Genomic DNA, 21,160 nt, shown 5'->3' on the forward strand with positions numbered 1-21,160 from the left:
TATTATAGAAGATGAACAGAAATATTAACTTAAATTGTAAATTCAAGATTATCCTATCATTCAATTTATTCTATTTATATTAAATTCTTTCAATGTACGTATAATTTTAACAACAACTGGCAACGTTGTAAATTCGAAACCTAATGCGCATGCGGAGATTCTCCAGAACTAGTCTCTTTTGAATGACATATTCTACATTTACCAACCCAAAATATGTGGACGGTTAATTACAACAATATATACATATAAAAGTTATAATTTCCTTTAGTATTACTTCTAATAAAATTGTATATTATTAAAATGAAATATTGGCATGTGTTGATTTATATTTGATGTCCGTGAACATGTTTTGTTACAAATTTGCAGGTTATATTCCCACTATAAACAAAATTGATGCTGTTTGTATATTTTAACTTTATAAAACTTAACCTTACATTCCGTACTTACCTTTGTTGTTCCATATTTTAAAACTAACACTAGAAATAACGCAACAATTTAATTGTTATTGTTATAGAGTTATTAATCACAAAATATAGGTATTCTAGATTTTTAGTTAATTGTACTCGATCGACAGCAAATTTTAAATTGGCCAAACGAAGAGAAAGCGAACGCAGTATAGCCAATTTCTAACCAACATCAAACCATTTTCTATCGTAAAAATTGCCGTAAAAATGAATAGTTGTGAATTAATAAGTGTTTTCCTCTCCGAAGAACTTATTTCGGTCTTATTTGACCTTCTGAATCAGTCAATTTTAGTATGCTTAAGTATCGGAGTATTTAGTATATTACTATAATTTTAACATATAAATATATTTTTTATATTTGTAAAATATTAGTAGAATTATATGGGAAGAAGACACACCACTGGAAAACAATAAGGAATTTCAATTCCAAGGTAAAATTGATTTAATTTATACACATTCCTATTAAACAAAAGCACATACTTCGACCTAAAAATATGTTTTAATTTGGTAGCCAAGTTTTCATCATTTTAGTTCGTTGAATTGAGACGTTCTGTTATATTACGTGTTTATTTTAAGAAACTGTCTACTTTTTCTGGTAAATACCTCTATATTTAACACAATTTACATAATTTCTTTAATAATGTATTTGTATGAAAGTGATTCGCATTACGATTTTTTTAATATCAGACTTTTGCATTTATTCTGATAATTTTTTCACTTTAAAAAACGCATTTGTTGAGAAACATCTGTACAATAAATGTTAATGAAAATATTTTGTACAAGTTTTTTCCATTTCCTTTTTGGCAAAATAGGGGATATTATGTGAAAAGAACGATTTTGATTTGACAGCGATAAAATTATGAATCCATTTCTATCCTGTCTTGTGAGTATTCTGAAACAGTCAAGGAGGACACAAGAAACTAATTTTCGAAAGTCCTGGTGTGCGCATAAGAATTTGAATTTGCGACGTTGCCAGTTCTTGTAAATTATACGTATATCTGAGGAATATAGTATAAATAGAATAAATTATCTTGAATTCACATATTAACCTAAAATTTTCGGATTCTATAATATAAAAAAATAAAAAATATCAGATTTAATTTTAAAATAATTTAATTTTAATATAAAACTATATGTAATTATTTATCAGTATATAAACATTACAATAATAAACTAAAGTTATAGTTCTTGTAAAAATACTCGCATATTTGAAGAGTATAATATTTCTTAATTTTATTGACACAATGTTTATTTATCACTATATAAAAGTTACAATAACATCTTTCATTTAATATAAAAATCCATTGGAATTTTAATTGCTAGTTTGACTGCAATCTTATTTCTATTTAATTTTATTTGAATATACTTACCCAAGTCGTATTCAGAACTGTGAGAATTTATTTTAACACTTCCTTGGAGTTTTAAATGCCTGTTATATATACTGTTATATATTCCTAATTACACTAAAATATAGAAATTAGATAAACTCATATTTTTACCAGCATAGAAACTCAAAACAAAAAATTGGCGGGATTATGAATAACATAGGTTTTGGTTTCGAGAAAATAACACTGTTTCTCTTTGTAATTTAATTATTGCTATAAAGATGTTTTGAATGAAAAATATGTGTTTAATATCTTTTAATGATTAATAATAATACTTATAATTATATAAAAACCTCATAAAAAACACGACAAATTAAAATATTTATATTTTACTTGCGGGAACCTTGTTATGAAATCTGAAATAATATTTAATTAAAAAACACGTATCATAAAAATTTGAGTTGTTCTTCTTATTTTTTATTGAAGGGACATTGAAGGAACGTTTATTAATACTCTCTATAGTACAAAACTTATCAAATAATATCGAAAAAGTATTTACAACTGGTGATAGAAAATATGTTTAATAATAATCTAATATAAAATTAAAAAAATATATTAAGTTTGCCAAGTTTTGTTGAAATATTATTTTTTAATATATTATTGTTCAAATTGTGCAAATACTAAAAATAGCAATTGAAAAAATACAATAATGTCATATTACTACTAATTTTATTTTATCCATAGAACAATACAAACATTTTAAAATGTAACGAATACATCAAAGTGTAAAAATAACCACCCATTAAGAGCATTATCGCGCAACAGTCGTTTTTTAGATACCTTACAAATAGATTGCCATATTTTCGACCTAAAATATAAAGTAAAAGAGAGCAGATATATCACTGCGGTTTCAAGGTGTTACTCTATCATTTTTTCGAAGATATGTCTCAATTGTGTTTGTTATAATTTGAAGATATACTATTATAATATCCTCTTATAAGGACTGTGGCTCTTCCATCCAAATCATCTTGCAGTTCTCAGATTTTATTTTTTCATAGTATTTAGCCGTTGTGTTTGAAATAATTTAAACACAGTTAACAAATATTTCATCTTCAAAAAATTTCCAGAATATAACCATACACCATGTAGTAACTACAAATTCATATCTGTTTATATAATTCTTGTCTCCATCAATGACGGATGAATTGCCTCATGACTCTATTTATACATTTTGTGCCACCAAATAAAGGTAATATTCTTAATTTAAGGTTTAATTATGTCTACCTCATAGTGAAATTTCCACATATACATCATTTCTCTTGGGACTGAATATATCTTCTGGCGATTTTGGATTATTTTGTGATCGTTACAGAATTGTAAATGTTTGGAATATCTTCAGGAATCTATAAATAGAATACTAAAGTCGTATAAACATTTTCACAACAGATTTGTGACATATTCTTACCATAATCTTCAAACGAGATGAAATTCAAAATCATTCGTATTTTCTTCCTTATCATAATTTTGTTCAGCATGTTACCGGCCATACCTACAATAATTTGATAATATTTCAAATACGCTTAGACGGTACATATTATTTTAGCAATAAACGTTGTTTTTAGGAAAAATATACTACACATGGCGTCGAAAAATCATTCACAAGACATTTTATTTTGGCATGCCGTTGTGAAAGGTATGGTTATAAACAAAAGAATACACGCCTCCGACCCAAACGATGAAAACCGTCACCGTCAAATGATTTTTGGAGACAGAAACGTTCCGAGAGGAACCGAACGGGCCACGTATTGATTTCGATCATCGCGAACAGAGATATTTTCGCCGAATCCATGTCGAATCTCCGCGAAAGTCTCGCGCAGACCCCGAACGTTCGTTTCGTTCAAGTCTGTACTCACCGTAAGAGTCAAAACAAAAATGGTAACATCGCAAAATCAGGCGAAAACTGGAGAAGTTTACTGAGTACTAATGGTAGTCATAGAGTAAATATAGAGGTTTAACTTTAATAGGCGAAACCGAGGAAATGTTTTGCGTGGTCCATTCAATGATGGCTCTGAGACCACTTTTTTGATTGGATCATTTGAATTGGCCTATGAAGGCATTTGATTGGTTTATTTCTATAACGTGATTGTTTGACTTTGTTTATGACGACATTTTTGTGTGTCTGATATAAAGTACGATTAGCATACTTGTGTCTTAAATATAATCACTATTATTCGATTTTAATGTAGCTTCAATCTCAAATGTGTTGTGCATCTAGTGTATGTGCAGAAATAAAAACCAGACGTAGTTTTTCTTGGATAAAATACCCCAAGTTAGCAAGATTAAGGATTTGTGTGACTTAACATTGCTTTTACCACCTGGTATGTATACATTTATTTATATAAAGCATTTGTATTCATATATATTGTTATTTACAGGAATACAGCAGAAGAAATTATAAAAATATTACACACAGTTTAAACACAAAATATGCCCAAATGGGGAGATGGTAAAATTACATTCAAGGTAAATGTAATTATACTACATGAAAAGTTTTTGTTACCCTTTAAAAAGTTGTTTGTAAAGTACCATCAGGGGTTCATTTACTTAAATAAAATGTTATGTTGGGCAAGATACTTATAATTAATATTTTGGCTTAAGGCTCCTTAACCGACATAACTTTTTCAACAAGAATGTTAATAAAATACATTAATACAAAATAGTATAACACAATTTGTAAACCAACAAGGCGAGCTTGATTTTATAAACAAGAGATTATCATGCTTGTTTTATTATATTGTTAATAGATACTTAAACTGTCTTTTGAACTCCTCAATTTCACCATAATAAGAGCACAGCAGTAATTTTATATATATATATATATATATATATATATATATATATATATATGTTTATATATTATATGTTTTAATTTTTTGTTGCTGTTCTTTAAAGTATTATTTTTGGTATGTTTTCTCCATTCTGACCTATATCATACATTTTTGTGTTGAACAAGTATGTAAAATATTAACAGACACAGATTTTCAGCTGTGCTGCTATGCTTTCAGTATGAGGGAACAATAAGATAGAAACTTTAATACATCTTATTTGAATTGATAGCACTAAAAATATATAAAAAAGGGAAAGAGCCATAGACAATTTTGATTATGTTTCTCACGTGATATGTTATATTTTCAATTAGATTGCAGCTATTTTCATATCCACATTTAATTATTTTTTATTTATACACATTATATATATGTTCTTATGTTTTAGCTTTTTGATATTATATAATATTTGTATATATACAGAATTTTATATTAATAAATGGTATTGGAAAATTACATTTTGGTTTTATTTAAAATTTAATTGTTCGGTAGAATGTGACGTCAGAGGTTAGTCACGTGATACGTATGAAATCGCCAACCAATGAAATGCTCTCATTATAAAATATTTTCTATACAGGTGCCTGTAATGGTATTTTAAACTAACCAATGAAATTCAGTGAAATGACGTTCTCAGCGCCTTTCTGCTGAGACCACGCAAAACAATTCTGAAATTATTCGTATTAAGTTAACACCCTATATATTACTCTATGGTGGTAGTGTATCATCTTTTCATCGCTAATACGCCACATAAGACTTTTCTTTTTTGCTCGTCAATCAGATTGAGTGATTGTCGTCTTTTACTACTAATTTTATTTGATTCATAGAATAATACAAACATTTTAAAATATAATGAATACATCAAAGTGTAAAAATAACCACCTATTATCGCACTATACTCAACAATCGGTTTTTAGTTACTTCACAAAAAGATTACCATATTTTCGACCTAAAATAGAAAGTAAACTCATTAAACATAGCAATTTTAGAAAAAATTCACTTACCTATATTATTTCTTAGACAGCAGAGGCGGGATTGAGTAATTTTTGTTCATTTTGACGCATTTGTGTTTGACAGGCTTCGCCAGCAGATTTCTTCAGATCAAACAACAATAGCTATGAATAGATAACTGTTATTTTATGTAGAGAAATGCCTAAATCTTTGAACTTAATAGTTAGGTTAGGTTACCATTGATCAAAATACATGCTGGTACCTAATATAATCTCCAATAATGGGAAATATGTAGTTTTTATGCTTCAATATTTTTTCTCTTTCTAGATCATTAAAGGATGACCGAGGAACTGTTCTATCTTTTACTTATTTTCATTATTCTTGGATCTCCATTTTGTGGGGCATACCAATGTGAGATGGAATCTCAATCTATGGTCTGCACAAATATCGAACAATTCCCTGATGAATCATATGAAGACCTAGAAGATATTGAGTGCAAAAACTGCTTAATGGTTGCATTCACATCAAATACTTTTAATTTTGAAAATAACTTCTGGAAATTTCGCATGACTAATAGCAGCCTGATATCAATTGAGACTCAATCTTTTAGCCATCTACAAAGTTTATTACAGTTACACTTGGAAAACAACATAATAGAAACTATCTCTCCTCAGGCGTTTGCAGGACTGACAAACCTCAACGAACTTCATCTGGAGCATAATCTCCTGACTACCTTACCTAATGGTTTTCTTGAAGGAATGTCCAGTAGTTCCGTTAATTTATCTCACAACAAAATATCAACACTAGAGCCGGCAGCATTCATGGGATCGAATATTTTTTTCATGTTAGATTTGTCAAACAATCAAATCAACCATCTAGAATCAACTACATTTGATTACATCGGCGATTTGCAGCAACTGGATCTTTCTTATAATAATTTGTGTCACTTGCCGATGGGAGTATTTGGAAATTTATATAAATTAAATGAATTAAATTTATCGAGTAACCGAATGAAGGTATTGGACCCAGGAAACTTTGTTGGTTTGTTGAATTTACAAACTATTATATTGGCTAATAATTCTCTAACTCCCTTTAATTCAAATTTTCTTTTATCAATGCCAAAACTTAATAAATTGGATATAAGCAGAAACAGTATACAAGGCGAAGCATCTACTTTTGGAATATTATTACAAAATTGTCCGCACTTGCGTAGCATTTCCTTTGAGGATAACATATTTCACTGTCACGATCTGGAAATGGTAATACGGTTCTTTAGATCGAAAGGCGTTGACGTAACGTATACGGTATATCGTCCAAAGTACCGAAATGTTAACGGGATCGCTTGCGTTTCAACGTATCCATCAAAAGATTCTCTTCAAGATTTTTTACTAGCAGCCCAAAAAGAAGGTGCTAGTTGGAATACCTATTGTTAGATAATATTAATCAATAAAGTCCACTGGAATATTAAAAATGACTTTTTATTGAATGAAAATAGCCTATATTCGTATTAAAACATAGGGGTTTAGCTTAAATAGATGAAACCGAGGAAATATTTTGCGTGGACCCACCGATGAAGTCACTGAGACCACTTTTTTCATTAGTTCGTTTTAATTGGCTGATTTCTATAACAGAGATCAGTTTGTTTATGACGCCATTTTTGTGTACATGACATAGAATGAATGATGAAGAAGAAATGATGAAAATATTACCCATAGTTTAAACACAAAATGTGTGTAAGGTGGGGTGATGTGGCAAAATTACATTAAAGGTGATTATACAGATGAGGTAAAGTGTAAAGATTTCCAATATACCCAAAGGGCTTTTTTCCTTTTAACAAGATGTTTGTAAAGTGCCATAAAATAAAAACTTAATTATTCTGAAAGGACTCATTTACTTAAACGTTGTTTTTGGTTAAGATACGTATAATTAATGTTTTGGCTTAAGACTATTTAACCGAAATAGGTTAGATTTTTTGTGTCTACACATGGAGCCAGAAAAAATTAATTTTCAACAACTATATTTAAAAAAGTACTAGCCAACATTCACCGCGTAGAACAACTCATTTTTGAGGATCGTAGGATGAATGTTCAAGCCATTTCGGCTGAACTCGGCATCAGGATTGGTAGCGTAGAGTCTATCACCTACGAACGCCTTCAATATCGCAAAATAACGGCGCGATGGATTCCTAAACTGCTGAACTTCGAGCAAAAATTTACGCACTTGAAAGTTTGTCGCTACTTGCTGACACGATACGGGGCGTAAGGGGATGGATCTTCAACGCGAATCTTCACTACAGACGAGACATGGATACACTGTTACACTTCCGAAAGCAAGATGTCGTCTAAAGAGTGGTGGAAGAAGGACGAAGGGGCGCCAGTTAAAGCGAAGACAACCAGGTCAGCGGGTAAGGTTCTGTGTAGGGTGTTCTAAAACCGAGGGGGCGTGCTGTACATCGATTTCCTACGCACCCAACATACCATTAATTCCGCATACTACTCTAAACTTTTAAAATCACACGTGAAACCCGCTTATCGCTCGAAACAGAGGAGAATTCCAGCACGAAGTGCGATTCTTCTCCAGGATAACGCGCGCCCTCATACCGCGCGTCTCACGCTCGATACAATATCGGAATTAGGGTGGGAGGTACTGGAACACTTCCCCTACAGTCCGGATTTATCACCCTGCGACTACCACATGTTTAAACCGCTGAAAGAAGCCCTCGGAGGGACAAAGATTCAACAGCGACGACGCGGTAGAGGAGCACATGGCTGTCCGAGTTGCCCAAGAAATTCTTTGATACCGGCGTCAAAAAACATCCGCAAAAATGGACAAAATGCGTAACTAGTGAGGGTAAATACCTAGAAAAATGTAAATGTTTGTAAATTTTTTCAATAGTAAATAAACATGTTAGTGTATTTGTCTCAATCATATTTGAACCACCCTCGTATATTGTAAATAGATCTTTAAGCTGTCTCTTTAACTTCTCGATTTTACAATAATAAGAGCAAATCAGTAATTTTGATATCTATCATGCATTTTAGTTTTTGTCGCGGTTCTTTAAAATATTACTTTTTGGTATGTTCTCTCAATTCTAATGCACACCACGTTCGAACTTATCAGGCAGCATTATGTCTCTTTTTAACTAGAATAAAATGAGAAGGAATATATTGTCTGATTCTAAAACCAATTTACAAATTGCGACAGGCAATACATTAAACATCTTGATGACGTATGTACAAAAAACTTTGAATATATTATAATTATATTTTGGGAGCTTCTTTAGTTTTTTTTTGGGGCTCTGCAGCACTGCAGCGCTCATGGCTAGGCGCCACTGGTTTTAGAGCTGAATTAATCTATTGCTGTTATTGACCTTGATCAGCCTGGAAAGTTTGAAGGTAATAAAATAAATAGTCTAAAAAATATAATTTAATGCGTTATCAATGTACTACAACAGTTAAGTGTTTTGTAAGTTCCAAAATCGACTGGGTAAAACCTGCTTTTTGCATTCGTTTCGGATCCAGGACGTTCCGGGAGGACAAGAGAGGGACCTTACCAGTTGGTTGATGTACGGACCACCTGGCACACCCCATTTGATAACAGGTTTGTTTAGTTTTTTGTTTTGAGCGAACTGTTCATAGGTTACAACTTCTCCTAATGATTGGTTGTGGGCTAGGTAGAAGTCGGCGACTTGAAACAGTATAATCAGCAGTACGATTTTGTTCGATAGCATAATCGATGAATAATTGACGGGCAGAAAACTGAAAAAAAATTAAAATGATTTGGTTAGAATTGAAATTGTTATATTTCACAATATTATTCGAAAACTGAACAATCCACTTGATCTGATAAAATTGGAAAAGGTATCTATAGCTATATTAAAATATTTACTATTATTTATCATAAGCTTCATCCATTATATAAGGTTTGTTATTTAGTAAACAGATATGATATATAAAGGGAAATTCCAGTAACAACAACAAAAAATAATTTATATATTAGTACTTGAATTCTATTAAAATGAAATCATATACCAAGAAATTAGCTTCTAAAAATCTTGCTTTTGCAGAAACCAAATCAGCGGTCCATTTTTAAAATTAATTATAGTTTATAATATTAACAGTCATTTATTGAATCAAGAAGTTTACATTAGAATTCTCCACAAAACAGACTTTAATAATTAGAGTTTTCATTATTTTTAGTTCTTTCATTTCAGTCACTTTCATCACTTTCTGACGATACCGGGTCGAAAGAACGATGATGGTTTGATAACAAACAGCAATCATCGATCCATTGAACAAATGAACATGAAGCAACAAATTGGATTTGTTATGTTCGTAATTTATTTTTGTGTATATGTCCGGAACTTATATAATTATTTTTGTATTTTTTGGGATCAGCACCGTCCTCAAACTGTGGGTATTATTTAAAATCATATTGTAAATACATAAATAGGTTTAGGTAGATATTAAGCTAAATTGTGTGTATATAGTAGAATATAAAATACGTGTAGAAAGTTTTTGTTTATTTTTATTTAGTTATTACAACGATTATTAATAACGCTATGTAATAGTCGCTGTTGATGGTCCTTCCTTTCTCAAGGTAGTCAATGAAAATTATTCCATGCGCATCCCAAAATACAGACGTCATAACCTTGCCAGCCGACTGTTGTATTTTCCCACGCTTTGGAGCGGGTTCATCGTATGCAGTCCACTCGGATGACTGTCGATTGGACTTCGGAGTGAAATGATTGAGCCATGTTTCATCCATTGTCACATATCGACGCAAAATCTTGGGTTTATTAGGCTTGATCATCTTCAAACACTGCTCCGAATCATCAACTCGTCTTTGTTTTTGGTCAAAAGTGAGCTCACGCGGCACCCACTTTGCACAGAGGTTTCTCATGCCGAAATATTCGTGAATGATTTGATGTACACGTTCAGTTGATATATTTAGAGTGTCTGCTATTTCATTCAATTTCAATTTATGGTCATTCAAAATCATTTTGCTGATTTTTTAAAAAGTTTTTTCGGTAACAAACCCTTTTGGGCATCCACTACGTTCATCGTCTTCGGTGGTCATTTCACCACATCTAAACTTAGCGCACCAATCCTTGATGGTTGATTTTCCTGCGGCAGTGTCCGGAAACTCGGTATCAATCCAAGTTTTTGATTCAACTGTATTTTTTCCCTTCAAAAAGCAATATTTTATCAACAGGCGAAATTCCTTTTTATCCATTTTTTTTCACAATAACAAAATTTGCTTGACTCAAAATGCTATAATGCACAAACTAATGATCCGACAGCTGTTAAATTTATACACGCATCTTTTGAGGGTTAGGGCTAACTAAAAAACAAATGGATTTAATTCTAGTAGCGCCATCTATATGTTAGGCCGGGGACTTTTCAATTGACCTGTTATTTTGAAGCAAAGGACAAATCTTACTACAAAAATGGTATCGAAAAGTTGGAGGGTCGCTATAATCAGTGTATCACCCTTGAAGGGTTTTATGTCACCAAAATAGTGTGTCTTACTATGGTAGACTTTTCAATTGACCTGTTACATGCCTTTGAAATTTAAGGGTTTCCCTCGATTACCCCCCTTCCCCCATCTAATCCTGACTTGGTTCCAATGGGATCACCTAGTAAGTGCATTTTTTCGAATAAGAAAAGAATTTTGAAAATCGGTTCATAATTGACGGAGAAATAGACGAACATACTTTAAAAGAATATATACAACAGAACATATAAAGTTCTTGAAGTCGGTTAAAAATTAAAAAATAAAATTATTTTCCACATAACATTATTAGGTAAGCAAAATCGATAGAATAAAATAAAAGTTATAACAGTTTTGTTTTCTGTTTTCTAAATCAACAGTATATCTACTTTAAGTTCTCAAGTAGCAATAATGTCAATAAGATTAATTTCACCGTTTCGATTCATGTTTCGTATCGATAAGGAGGATTTCCTGAGGTATATTAGAACCGACAACAATATCACATTCACAACATTGATACGATGAATCTATATGGTAAGTTTATGATTTTGTGTCACATTATTTATAACAAAATTTAAGTGTAATTAAAATACATTTAATATGTGTAAATATTTAGGTGTTAGGTTCGGAATTTTATCTTTCTTGTTTCTTCTTGCTTCTGGGGAACTGCTGAAAGATACTACCCAGTCAGTTCATTTAGAATATGATGTGGATGATGAGGGATTAAATATATTACTGAAGAAAGGTTAATTAGTTATGGCTGTTATTAAAATCCGATATAATACTTAATATTGTACTTATAGATGGGAAATTGAAATTAAGTGGTAAACTAGGAGTGGGAAAATCATTAAAAAACGCCAAATGTCTTGGTCAAAAACGCTGTGCTTTAAGTGATAATGAAGAACTTTCAATTGTTCCTCTAAAAGACGGTTTTAACATTAAGTGGTCTTCGAAGGATACCCTTCCTGTATATGAGGACTGTTTTGAGTTGAAACCTGGTGAGTTTAACATGATTAGTTGGCTTAGAAAATCGTTATTCGCTTACTGACTTGCTTTTGTTAAGATTCTACTCATTGGTATGGCGGACCTGAACGTTATGTTCAAGTATGGCCTCTGGAACTTATGCAAATCGATAGCAGTGAGCCTTATATTATCAAAAAATCTGATAATTTCGCTATCGCAGAGAGGTAAGAGGAAGAACCACATTCTGGATATTCAATAATGTATAAACAAAATATTATATATTTCTAGATATTGGCTTAATTCAAATGGTACCTTTATCTTCTTGGATGATACTGTTCCTTTATGGGTCAACCAAAACAGCAAACTTCAAGGACAAGTGTGCTTCAAGGCCGAAGCTGTATCACCATATGTGAATAGGGAACAGGTAAATAATATAATTTATTTATTTTGCAAAAGGCTGTTCAGTACATTTTTGAGTGTTTGTTGATAACATTCCAATTATTTAATATTACTATCTCATGAACTTTCTATTCTCTTTTAAGATCGATGTTTGTTTTTCTGAGGATCAGTCAAGTTAAAACTGAAGTGGGGAATTCTGTATATATAGCCATAACCAGATATTTGTAATTGTTTAAATTATCTTAAATATTTGATGGATCTTTAAATATATACATTTTCTCGAATGTTTCTGTAATTATGTTCAAACTTTTAATTTTATCATTGTATAAACGTTACCAATTTATTATTTAGAAGAATATTATTTTTAAATCTTTTATTTGCAGGTAGAGCTGTCTTATGTTATTAAAGTATACGATGATGCTAAAGAAGCACATTTGAAAGCTATTAACGACTATTTAGGTAAGAAGTATTTCTCATTTATAAAAAAAATACGGTTCTCGAGTGTATCATAATTATCATAATTGTCGGTATAGTATCATAATTGATTCAGCTAATTATTTTTTTAGCTGACAAACTATTAGGTGCTTGCATGTATTTTTATCATTTTTTCACTTTAAAAGGACTTTTACTGAGAGAAATTGGTGCAGTATATATTAATTAAAATATCACATGTAGGTTATCTGAATTTCAAATGTGGTTCAATCAGGATAAAAATGAGCTTCACTGTTTAGGATCGTTTTCTTCGAAAAAATCAGGATTTAATACTGATGTTGTTATTTTGAAATGCTACACTTTTAGTAACTTTTACGTTACAAAATCAACTTTATGTAATAAATTGTACACCTTTTATTATTTAGATAAAGAGGGCTACAAAATTTATTTTCACAGCAAAATCTTGTTTTATAATGACATATAGATAACAAGATAAAATCTAACAAAACTATGTCCTAATATTTTGGCAACGTTTGCTAACATCTGTTAGAATCTATTAATCTATATTTCTAAATCTAACTTTATATCTAAACCTTTTTATCTATTTATAATATTGTTTTAATTACTACCAATTGATCAGTTTGAAATCGATACCGAGCCCAAACCATACAAAAATGATAATATAATTTTATGACATTCATAAAAAATTAAATTACGAACAAAACAAATCTTATTTGTTGCTCTAATCAGTAGTAGTTAAAATAATATTGCAAATAGATAAATAGGTTTAGGTAGGTATTAAGCTAAATTATGTGTATATAGTAGAATATAAAATACGTGTAGTAGATTGGTTAAATAATTCGTCCATCTTTCTGATTTTATCTAATAATGCTCCAAATATTCGATTTGGACTTGTCACTTTGTCTGGAGTGAAAATATTCTATATTAGATTTCTAAGTATTCTTCTAAATTCTAGGAAAACCTACTGGCTATCCAAATGAAAAGATGGTGGCAGAACCTATATGGACCACATGGGCCAAATATAAACAGGGCATCAACGACAATATTGTTCTCCAGTTCGCTAATGACATCAGAAGTCATGGTTATCAAGGAGGACAATTGGAAATCGATGATGCTTGGGAGGTAAGATAAAATCTACGTACCGGTGAGTGCAGGATTTAACATGAAATATATGCAGACTTGTTACGGAGCCCAAACATTCAGAACCGACAATTTTGGTGATATTTCCAATACTGTTAAGTCGCTGAAGGATAATAATTGGAGAGTTACACTCTGGATCCATCCATTCGTTGACGATACCTGTCAAGATAATTCAAATTACGGAAAGGAACATGGTACTTATGAAAATAATTTTAATATTTCTCCGTTTTGACAGTTTTTTTTGTAGGATATTTTGCCCAAAATACCAGTGGTGATATCTCAGCTGTCTGGTGGAATAGTGACAACTCGCATCAGGTCGATTTCACAAAATCAGAAGCGGCAGATTGGTGGGCGGCTCGACTAAAGAAGCTGCAGCAAAGTCCCGGTATCGACAGTTTCAAGTTCGATGCAGGAGAAATCAACTATATGAAAATGGTATAAACGTTCGACTACCTTAACTACATTTTTCATATACCATATTTTTGACAGCCTCCAAAATTTGACGATGTATATCATTCACCTAATATACTGACGACTAAATACGTTGATACTTGTGCCCAGTTTGGTGATTTGATTGAAGTAAGATCTGGTTTTAGGTAAGTTCTGCAGTTGTGCGACGATCATCAAATTTTTATGTTTCTTTTCTATTTAATTAAGTGTGGTTCCTCTAAATTGAACATAGAATGACCCATTTCTTTGTACAGCTCAGATGTTTAATGCCATTAATGCCATTATTATGCTAATTAGCATAATATTGGTACACTATTTCGTTATTTTGTGAAATATTTAAACTGAACAAAGAAATGATATAAGAATTTCTGTTGTCCCTGTGTACTTCAGGTAAGTATTTTTGATGCCAATGATGCTTAAATATTGCTGTAGGTTATATATTTTTGTAAAATATAACGAGAGCCATTTGTTAATTTATATTAAGTATACTTTTCTAAATTTGTATACCCTATACAGCGTGGGACAAAAATGCCACTACCATTTTGACTGCCTATAACTTTTCTCAAAGAAAAGATAAGTAAGTTTAGTTTTCATAAAAGTTTCTTTGGTCTTTACATTTTTTTCCGTTATAATAATTGAAATATTATATCGGCTAAATGGTGACCGCGACTCGATATGCAACTTCCGGCTTTTTTAAGGCATTTTAATGACATCCTCCAGCATCTGAGGATGTATAACAACCTATAAGAAAATGTCTCGTACTGTTAAATCCGGAGATCTGGCTGGTCCTGCTAAAACACCACATCGCGAAATTAGTCTTCGTGGAAAAACGTCATTCATTGAATTGTTAAACAAGCTGTGTGTGCTGTGGCCCTATCTTACTGAAACCAAATATTCTCTAGTCCTTGCTCTTCTATTTCAGACACAAACAACTCTTGAATCATGTCTTGGCACAATTCAGCAGTAACAGTAACTGCAACACCTTGGTCATTTAAAAGAAATAGGGACAGTGATGTTTCTAGCATGAATACCACACCATACAGTTGTTTTTAGTGGATGCAATGATGTTTTATGAATTAATTGAAGATTTCGTGTTGCCCAAAACCGACTGTTCTGTTTATTGAAGTGGCCACGGAGAATAGGCTTCATCAGGATCGGACAATTTTTGGACTAATTGAATTTTGTACGGGAACATTTTCAAATCAGTTTTCAAAATTCGCCTTGAACCGCGTGCAGAAATGTATAACTGGGAACCATGTCTCCGAATTGATATTTCTGGAGACTATCTCGCACCAGAGCCACATTTTCAGTGTTACGAGACGTCCGTTGTCTTCCAGAACGAGGCCTGTCTGCTGTCGTACCGTACAGTCGAAAATTCGCATGTAAATTATAAATTATGGCTTTGTAAGGCACTGGATGCTTAGGATATTTTTGACGCAATTTCCGCTGAGTGGCAATAATGGAACCATTATTTTCAATAAATATTGTCACTATTTCTGCTCGATATTGCGGCGTATATTTACTCATAGTAAAATTTGGACGTCTACACAATACAATGGTTAAAGCTAAACTGAGCTAAAGGTCATATAACCAAGATGTCACACAATCAAAATTATAGCGACTTTTGCCCCGCCTGTTATATAGTTCTGTTTTCTTTAATTAACATGTATTTATTACTTCATCCTTTAATATTAAAAACAGAGTTGGGCTTAAACTTTCGCTTTGTCTTAGTTCTGTTTGGATTTTGTAGTTGTAGATGTAAAATCAACATCTGTTTCTTCCTATTATCTAACCAAATGATTATTGCAGGACTCAGAGAAATCCTAGCTTCGTTAGAATGATCGACAAGTCCTCTGACTGGGGTATCTCCAACGGTTTAGCCAGTTTGATCACCACTCTTCTACAAATGAACATGAACGGATATGGAATGTAAGCAACTAGTTGTATTTGAACGAAGTATATTTCAACGCCATTTTGTAGGGTTTTACCTGATATGATCGGAGGTAATGGATACGGTAACAAACCAACAGGTGAGCTGATCGTGAGATGGATTCAAGTCAATACCTTCATGCCTTCAATGCAGTTCAGTTATCTACCTTGGGATTATACCAGTTCAGTATCGGTAAGAATCATTAAAATATCTCCATTACTTCAGCTTATAATTGTGGGTTTTAGTTTGACATTGAAGGAATATCGAAGAAATATGTGCAACTCCATGAGCAGTACGCTCCTAAAATCATTGAAGCCATGCAACGAAGTGTCAGTGACGGAAGTCCAGTGAATCCTCCAGTTTGGTGGGCCGATCCCGATAACGAACAAGCCCTGGGAATAGCCGATGGTACTTTAATAGTAAAATTTAATTTTATACATTATTTTATACATGTTTCCTTTATAGAATACTTGCTGGGTGATGATATATTGGTCGCTCCAGTAATACAAGAAGGCGCAGTTACCAGGGACGTTTTTATACCGAAAGGACAATGGAAGGATGGTAATAGCGGACAAATATACACCGGTCCCGTAACGATACTCAACTATAGTGCACCAATTGATGTTCTACCATGGTTTATTAAAGTTTAAACAACTTGCAATTTACTAAAATAAACTTTGTACTTATTTAGATTATTGTTTTCTTTAAATATTATAATCTAGTGAAAAATTCTATTCATTCGAATCATTTTATTTCAAGGACATCGTGTAGTTCTTTATTGGTCACGTAGCGATTAGCATTCGCAATTAACTCAAGAACTTGGCTTTAGCAGCTTTGAGTCACTAATCCATTTAATGGCTTAGTTTAACCCCATATCTGTATCCCATCCCAAGTTCCAATAGGCATTATTATTGGGAGATAAATCAATTGTTTTGATGTTAAGTCAAATTAAGAGTATCTACTGACTAACAAGTTTTTGTCTAACATGATATTTCCAATTTAATGTACCATTGACATGAATGCCCAGATGTTTCGCTGTTTCTGTTTGAAAAAGAAATTGATCTGTGCAGATTTTAAGTTGTATTTGCTACTCTCTAGTCCATTTGTGGATATTTGACTTGATCTTGATAATGAGTGTATGTTCCAAATGATGTTTATTATAGGAACATTATAGGGACAGTATAGAGTAAATAGAGGAGTGTCTCCAAGACACTACCATTCGTAACTCCATCTGAAGTAGGTTAGAATGTTGAGAATATCTTTTTATGCTAAAAATACGTCTCGCGTAACTGTCAATACTTCGACCACAGCAATTTTCTCATCTTGGGAATCACCCCCAAATGCCATATCAATATTGTCGGACAGTATTTGATTTTTTCGAGGGGCTTTTCAATAACCTCAAAGCACTTGGTCGATTTGTTCTACCGCTTTAACAGGTTTTTTATTGGTGCATAATTATTTGTGACATATTAAAATATGTTTCGGTTTTAAACATACGTTAAATATGTATGTCATCAAAATGATTGCTTTTCATGGCAGTTATTTCAATAGTCAAAGGGAACTATCATTAACTTCAGGAGCTTTTTTGAGTCTGTTATGAATTTCCATTGAAAAATCATACTTTGTTCTGGTTGATAAAAATGATAATGATAGAAGTTACGGTTTAAAGCTTTTGATTGAGTATTTTAATAAAAAAAATATTAGTCATTGGAAGAGGTAATATCTGGGCTAGACAGAACTTGTGATCTATATCGAAATATTTATTTCATAAAGGTTGAAATTAAAATGCACACACTGATTGATGGAATATATTGAAAGATTTTTTGAGTTAAACAGAAAATGCAATACTAGATGAAGGAAGTTCCGTGGTACCGTAAAAGAAAGATTGTTGGATTTTGGTTGCTTAGTATAATTCTCGTTTTTTATCATTGGCTATTCTGTTATTCATTCTTGATTAGATGCATAACAGGTAAATTGATAAGTCCCAGGCTTCACACATAGATGGCGTGCTAGAACCCTCAAAAGATGCATGTATAAATTTGACAGCTGTCGGATCATTAGTTTGTGAATTATAGCATTTTGAGTGAAGCAACTTTTGCTATTGTGAAAAAATTAAGTGAGTGTGATTTTTGAAGAGATAAAATACAGTTGAAGAAAAAACTTGGTTTCATGCCGAGTTTCCCGACACTGCCCCAGGAAAATCAACCATCAAGGATTGGTATGCTAAGTTTCGATGTAGTGAAATGAGCGCCGAAGACGGTTAACGCAGTGGACGCCCAAAAGAGGTTGGTACCGACGAAAACATTTAAAAAATCCGCAAAATGATATTGACCGTAAATTGAAATTGAATGAAATAGCAGACACTCTAAAGATATCGAGTGAACGTGTACATCATATTATTCACAAATAATTGGATATGAGAAAGCTCTGTGCAAAGTGGATGTCGCGCGAGTTTACTTTTGACCAAAAACAACGACGAGTTGATGATTCGAAGCAGTGTTTGTAGATGATCCAGCGTAATAAATCCGAGTTTTTGCATCTATATGTGACAATGGAAAAATATGGGTCCACCACTTCACTCCGAAGTCCAATCGACACTCATCCGAGTGAACTGCACACGATGAACCCGCTCCAAAGCGTGGCAAAACGCAACAGTCGGCTGGCAAGGTTATGGCGTCTGTTTTTAGAATACATATGGAATATTTTTTATTGACTACCTTGAAAAAGGAAGAACCACCAACAGCGACTATTACATAGCGTTATTGGACCGTTTGAAGGACGAAATCGCCGAAAAACAGCCACATTTGAAAAAAAAAGAAAGTGCTGCTTCACCAAGACTGCATCGTGTCACAAGTCAGTGAAAACGATGGCAAAAATCCATGAATTGGACTTCGAATTGCTTCCTCATCCACTGTATTCTCCAGATCTGGCTCCCATTGACTATTTCTTGTTGCTGGGAAGAAATTTTCGTCGAATGTAGAGGTGATCGCCGAAACTGAGGCCTACTTTGAAGCAAAGAACAAATCGTACTACAAAATGATATCGAAAAGTTGGAGGGTCGCTATAATCAGTGCTATAATCACCCTTATTATGTTAAATAAAAAGAACGAATTTTGGCAAAATAATATGTTTTATTATGGTATGCCGGAGACTTTTCAACTGACCTGTTATGTTATCCATGTACCAATTATTGTGAGACTCAAAATGTCAAATGACCTGGTGAACTCTGACTCCGATAATAACAATAACCATTTCGTTAATGAATTTATTGATATTTTGCAGGTCTGATGACGATATTATGGCTCTCAGATGGTATCTGATTCTAAATTGACTAAATCGTTGTTCTGATGCAAAAACGTTTGTAGTTTTTGGATAGTTCGCTTCACTGTTGGATTGTGAATACAACACCTATCAATTTATGCATCTGGACTACCCATAAAGTAATTTTTTTGAGAATTGATAATCTGCATCTAATAGTGATAACATCGCTCCTAATAAGTGATCAATTGTTTGTGTTTGTTGCACCAAACGACGTCATTTGGAAAGAACTATTATAATTTCGAATGTTATCAAGAATCATATCATAGAGAGAAAAAAACTAATACCAACACACCAGTTTGGGTTTATTAACAAACATTCAACAATTGACCAGCTTCACAGAATAACAGACGTTATTGAAAAAGCCTACGAAAGTAAAAAAGTATGCTCAGCTATATTCTTAGATGTAGCACAAGCCTTCGATAAGGTTTGGCATGAATGTTCATAAACTATAGAAAATGTTACCAAAACAACACACCGAACTATTAAAATCGTACATTACAACCAGAATGGTTAGAGCCAAACAAGAAGAAGCTTACTCTACAATAAAAGAAGCTCAATCAGGTGTGTAACACAAGGAAGTGTAATGGGACCAATGCTTTAACTACTCTACACTTGTGATATACCACAAATGGAGAATATTACGATGGCTACATTTGCTGATGATACTGCGATTATAGCTGTCGGAGACAATGGTGAAGAAGCCTCACGAAAATTACAACAGGCAAGTGACAATATAAATAATTGGACACAAGCTTCGAAAATAAGAATTAATGAATGTAAATCTGTACCTGTGCTGTCCACCTATAAACAGACCGGAATGAATCTTGAGCAAAATTTCGCTGGATGGAACATATAAAGAAGAAAAGAAAAAAACTGGAATTGAAATATAGGAAAATGCACGGGTTAATTGGAAGAATCGCAGGTGCACTGCGGTTCGCTGTTGTTGTGTTTAATATGCACAAACTTGTTTCATTATCGAACGCAAATGTGATATCATAATACAACTGCTATCATTTTCTGTATCTCGCTGGTCATTAGTGCGGTTAGCACATGACTTACCTAGATTGATTTCTTCAGGACAATGTTGATAATAAAAGTAAAGACAGTTGTCGCGCACAAATTTCGTGGCTAAGTAATAAAAAATATGAAATAGATTTACAAAGTAAGCATAACCACTCATTGCAAATCTCGACTCTATTCTTGGTAAATGTTTACACGACACCACTTAGACTACGATTCGAAATTACCGTAGCACATTGTTTTTCAGTTATTTGATTTTCATGTTCATCAAACATTACAAATATTTGTATGAAATATACATTTTACAGTATTAAAGAGCCAGTACTGAGAAATTATCTTCACTGTTTTAACAGATTACATATTCTAATC

At 32.5% G+C, this 21,160-nt stretch overlaps 2 protein-coding genes and 2 long non-coding RNA genes across 6 annotated transcripts in view; 3 read left to right on the forward strand and 1 right to left on the reverse strand.

The window, feature by feature from the left end:
• The first annotated feature begins 931 nt into the window (after window positions 1-931).
• LOC143191519 (uncharacterized) lies at window positions 932-7,093 on the forward strand. The gene is made up of 2 exons (XM_076396695.1): window positions 932-1,059; window positions 5,950-7,093. The coding sequence occupies exon 2, from the start codon at window positions 5,961-5,963 to the stop codon at window positions 7,053-7,055; it is 1,095 nt and encodes a 364-aa protein (XP_076252810.1). The 5' UTR covers window positions 932-1,059; window positions 5,950-5,960; the 3' UTR covers window positions 7,056-7,093.
• Window positions 7,094-9,033: 1,940 nt separating this feature from the next.
• LOC143191527 (uncharacterized) overlaps window positions 9,034-21,160 on the reverse strand; it is a 28,940-nt gene continuing 16,813 nt past the window's right edge. For all 3 annotated transcript variants that reach the window (XR_013004529.1, XR_013004531.1, XR_013004530.1), the window contains exon 2: window positions 9,034-9,380. This is a non-coding gene — a long non-coding RNA (uncharacterized LOC143191527). The remainder of the gene's footprint in view (window positions 9,381-21,160) is intronic.
• On the forward strand, window positions 9,821-10,139 carry LOC143191529 (uncharacterized). Its single transcript, XR_013004533.1, has 2 exons — window positions 9,821-9,952; window positions 10,020-10,139. It is a non-coding gene; the product is annotated as an uncharacterized LOC143191529 (long non-coding RNA).
• LOC143191514 (myogenesis-regulating glycosidase) lies at window positions 11,558-17,140 on the forward strand. Its single transcript, XM_076396689.1, has 14 exons — window positions 11,558-11,649; window positions 11,732-11,860; window positions 11,919-12,113; window positions 12,179-12,302; window positions 12,367-12,502; window positions 12,861-12,936; window positions 13,886-14,052; window positions 14,108-14,264; window positions 14,318-14,505; window positions 14,560-14,666; window positions 16,330-16,449; window positions 16,501-16,642; window positions 16,696-16,858; window positions 16,916-17,140. The coding sequence occupies exons 1-14, from the start codon at window positions 11,637-11,639 to the stop codon at window positions 17,098-17,100; spliced, it is 1,902 nt and encodes a 633-aa protein (XP_076252804.1). The 5' UTR covers window positions 11,558-11,636; the 3' UTR covers window positions 17,101-17,140.

This window comes from Rhynchophorus ferrugineus, unplaced genomic scaffold (genome assembly GCF_030347505.1).
Source record: "Rhynchophorus ferrugineus isolate W39M unplaced genomic scaffold, kcgeb_rfMv2 rfM2, whole genome shotgun sequence".
Taxonomy (NCBI): Eukaryota; Metazoa; Arthropoda; class Insecta; order Coleoptera; family Curculionidae; genus Rhynchophorus; species Rhynchophorus ferrugineus.

Excerpts from the sequence above, each read along its gene's own strand:
- LOC143191519 (XM_076396695.1), top strand. The coding sequence starts at position 5,961 with ATGACCGAGGAACTGTTCTATCTTTTACTTATTTTCATTATTCTTGGA.
- LOC143191514 (XM_076396689.1), top strand. Across the intron at positions 14,265-14,317 it reads AAATTACGGAAAGGAACATG|GATATTTTGCCCAAAATACC; the intron begins GTACTTATGAAA and ends TTTTTTTTGTAG. Across the intron at positions 14,667-16,329 it reads GAAGTAAGATCTGGTTTTAG|GACTCAGAGAAATCCTAGCT; the intron begins GTAAGTTCTGCA and ends TGATTATTGCAG.